This window comes from Apaloderma vittatum, unplaced genomic scaffold, assembly GCF_000703405.1.
Source record: "Apaloderma vittatum isolate BGI_N311 unplaced genomic scaffold, ASM70340v1 scaffold12241, whole genome shotgun sequence".
Classification (NCBI taxonomy): Eukaryota; Metazoa; Chordata; class Aves; order Trogoniformes; family Trogonidae; genus Apaloderma; species Apaloderma vittatum.
This window is the reverse complement of record NW_009697458.1, coordinates 11,144-14,680: the sequence shown is the minus strand read 5'-3', so window position 1 is coordinate 14,680 and position 3,537 is coordinate 11,144. Positions and strand designations below refer to the sequence as shown.

The window sequence follows — 3,537 nt, the reverse complement described above, 5'->3', positions numbered from 1 at the left end:
CAGCAGCTGCAGCAGGGTCTGCGTTGGTCTGATGTGCAGCCGGGCTGTGCTCTGCTGCACCGCTCCCTTCCATCAGCTGAGGTTCCCCTGCAACTACAAAGGGAATGGGATTTAGCCAAACACATCCTACACGAGGCTGCTTGATTTCACAGAGTGAGAAGCAGGGACAGCAGAACTGAACTTCTACAACCCCAATCTTCTCCCAGGAAAAGGGTAATTTAAAGAGGGCAGTGCCAATGTCTCTAGATGCCCTAGTCTTGCTAAAGTCTTTGAGTAGCAGATAAGGACAGTTCACACAAATAACCTTGGGCCAACACAGCACATAGTGAAAGCAGGAAAACATGGCAAGCAAGTGTCCAGCATGCAGAGCAGAGCTTTACTAACCCTCTTTTTTTACTGCAGTTCCCAGATCAATTCTACTTCTAAACCAAATTGGAATTAAGGAGACTGAACATTCTTACATGTTCTTTAAAGGCTATGGAATATATGCGCTGTCCGACCACAGACAACTACATAACCACAAATAACCATATAACCTCCTTACAATTTCGTCCACTTGTGACACACCTGAGTTTGGAACAAATACATTTGCAGGAATTGGCATTGGTGCCAAGGGGGCAAACAGATCTGACGGTGGAGGGAGAGCACCACTTGACTTGGTTCCACTTGGATTCAGGACATCAACGTAACGGGCTCTGCTTCCAGCTAAACCAGGAAAAATCCAGAAATAAGAGAAATAAGTCTCGTGTTGGTCATCCCCACCTCTATTTCAAACAACCTGCCGGTTAAGTCGTGTTTCAGAATCAGAAAATAATGGCCAAGGGATACAAGCAACACTACCCAAGTCACAGGACAATGGTGACAGCAACCACAGTGCATGAGAGCAAAGGCAGCAAAAGCCACAGCTCCGTGGTATCGCTGAGCTGCCAAGCGTTATGCAAGAGAAAAATCTGAAGTCTTCCACACCTGAAGTACCACTGTTGTCTGTTACCTGCTCTCCTGGAGAACATGTTGACAGGGGCACTAGGTGGGCCTCCAGGTCCAGGTGGAGCAGCCTGAGGAGCTTTAGGGAATCCTGCTGGAGGTGGCGGCGGAGGCTTACTCTGCAGGGGGAACAAAAATAACCCAACCACGGCTGACGGAGAGAAGGCAGACAGACACTTTGGTGTGAAACTTTGTTCAACTGTGGCTGGATCTACGCTCACTCTAAAAGGAAACATTTCTAACAGTGAATCTTGCTTGTCTGATTTTCTCTGCTACTCCACATCTTACATTTTCAGAACTATAGACTCCTCCTACCTTTCTTCCCTACATTCCACTTGCAGCAGTTCAATTAATAAGCAATTTTCCAGGCAGTGCCAGCCTCTACGAAGAGATACACTGGACTGAGTTTAGAGCAAATTCCATTCACAGTCACTGGATCTAAACCAGCAACTAAAGATACAAATGGTTCCACAACGCAGACTCTAAGAACATTTCACCTGTTTGTTAGTTTCAAAATGCTGCACGTTTTAACCCAAATTCAGGAAAAGGCAGCTCTTAAGAGCCAATGACCAACTAAAGAAAATCATGTGCCAGTACAGATTTCAGTTTTTCACTTGGAGAAATATCAAATACTCTTATTTTTACCTCTTCTTCTGGTTCATCTAGATTAACCCAGCGCTGTTTCTGTTCATCCCAAACAATCTACAAGAAAATCATAGCCAAAGAACAGGGGTTCAAACAAAGTTGTTAAGCCAAAAAGTAACATAGAAAATCAAAACTTTGTTTTAAAAAGCCAGTCTTGGAATAAGCATAATGTTTCAAGTTTTACACACATTTGTTTACGTGTCAAAACAACATTTATCCGTCATGCAGGAAAACATTCTGAACAAATTAGAACTTGTATGAGTTTTTGTGCTTTAGGGGATCTTACTGATTTGTTCTTGTCATCTGGAAGGTGAGCTTCATTCTTTGGTTTTCCCATCAGCCAGCGAAGCCAGTTGGCACCAGTCTAAAAAGTAAATGGATCCATTCAGTTAATTCCCTCAGCACTGCTTTTTAGCAGCAGATCAAAAGAAACTTTCATGCGACACTTCCTTTGCTGTTAGGGACTCCAACCCAGAGCCCAGCATTGCACCTAATAAACAGAAAGAAACAGTTTTATCAGGAGCTCTTAAATCAGTACCCTAAACCAGGGGTTACCATGCATTAAAAGATCTCCAGCTATAGCCACCTTTCTTACAAAGTTTACCTTTCTAGGTGCTGGCTCCTTTTTTATTTCTTTTTTAGTCTCTTGCCCTGCAGCAGCAGAGGGAGGAGGAGAGGGCTGTTTTGCTGCAGAGTTGGATCTCTCTCGTCCCACAGAATGAGCAGAGGACTCTGAAGTTGTTCGGGATCTTTGCCCGTAGCCCTGCATGACAAATATTCAGGAAAAGTACAAAGTTATCGCTGCCGGAGTGACAGAGGTTAACATTTCATCTTGCTAAACAAATTCCTTCTTTGAGGAGTTAGTAATAAGAAAAGACATAAAAGCATGTAAAAAGATAAACACGAGTAAGAATGAAGATTTAGCAAAAGAAACAGCCTGCTGGTGGCATACCATGTGTGCTGAAGACTGAGATGCAGATCTGGATCTTGGTCCTGGTGCCTGGTTAGATATAAAGCCAGGACATGCGTAATAAGCAAGCAGCTAAGTATGTGACACAACACTCACTTTCTGTCAAGAATTCCCACACAACTAAAGATATTCAAGCTGGTTATCTGAATACTTCTATCTCCTCCAACATACAGGAGGTGCAGAAAAAGAGAAGTCTGGCCAAGTAACTGCACTGTCATGTAACTGGTCCATCAAAACCAATTAAATCAGGGTGCTGCTGTGCAGGCTAAGCAGCCCACGAGAGGAAAGACATGAAAAATGCTGCACCAGCAGGTGGTTGTTGCATTTTCTTTTTTTTATCCCCTCCAACATTAGGTTTTTCTTCTACTGCTTGTATTACAACTCAAGCATTAAAAATAAAAATCAGGTTTTCTCTGTAAGTACAGTTAATTTCTAATTAAAAAGTCCCCTTACCCTTAATCAGTTGCCAAATGTATCCCTATTAAAAATATTTATATTAGTTCTTTCAAGAAACCATCACTTCAGGTGACTAAACTAGCTTCCAAGGAGGTACCAACTTCAGCGATATTTAAAGAGCGAAAATGTTATACATGTTTTAAAAAGGAGTCTGGGATTTTGATAAACACTTTCCACATTTCCAGTCATAACCGTGCTTTTAAAACTCAAGTCACAGATTGTTCCTTAGGGCCTGCTTGTCTCACTTGCTGATGTGCACTACAAGTTCTTCTGGCTGTGAGGAATGACTGTGGGAGGTGGGAGAGGAAGGCAGGGCAGAGAAAGAATTAAACTCTTTGGACAACAGCCTCATATCCATATCCCCCCTCCTATTTTAAAAAAAAAAAAAAAATAGAGAAGAGAATTACGGCTAAAATTTTTCTACTAGTTCTTCATTATTTATTCTACTGAAGGGGAAGGACAGTGGGAAAGAAAAACTAAAT

At 42.3% G+C, this 3,537-nt stretch overlaps 1 protein-coding gene across 1 annotated transcript in view; it reads right to left on the bottom strand.

Moving 5' to 3' along the window:
• LOC104280095 (protein transport protein Sec16A-like) overlaps nucleotides 1-3,537 on the bottom strand; it is a gene marked incomplete at its 5' end in the record, with an annotated part of 16,931 nt that overhangs the window by 2,459 nt on the left and 10,935 nt on the right. The window contains 7 exon segments of the mRNA XM_009877641.1: nucleotides 5-93; nucleotides 568-705; nucleotides 992-1,103; nucleotides 1,630-1,686; nucleotides 1,916-1,993; nucleotides 2,234-2,392; nucleotides 2,582-2,629. Coding sequence (XP_009875943.1) covers nucleotides 5-93; nucleotides 568-705; nucleotides 992-1,103; nucleotides 1,630-1,686; nucleotides 1,916-1,993; nucleotides 2,234-2,392; nucleotides 2,582-2,629 — 681 coding nt within the window.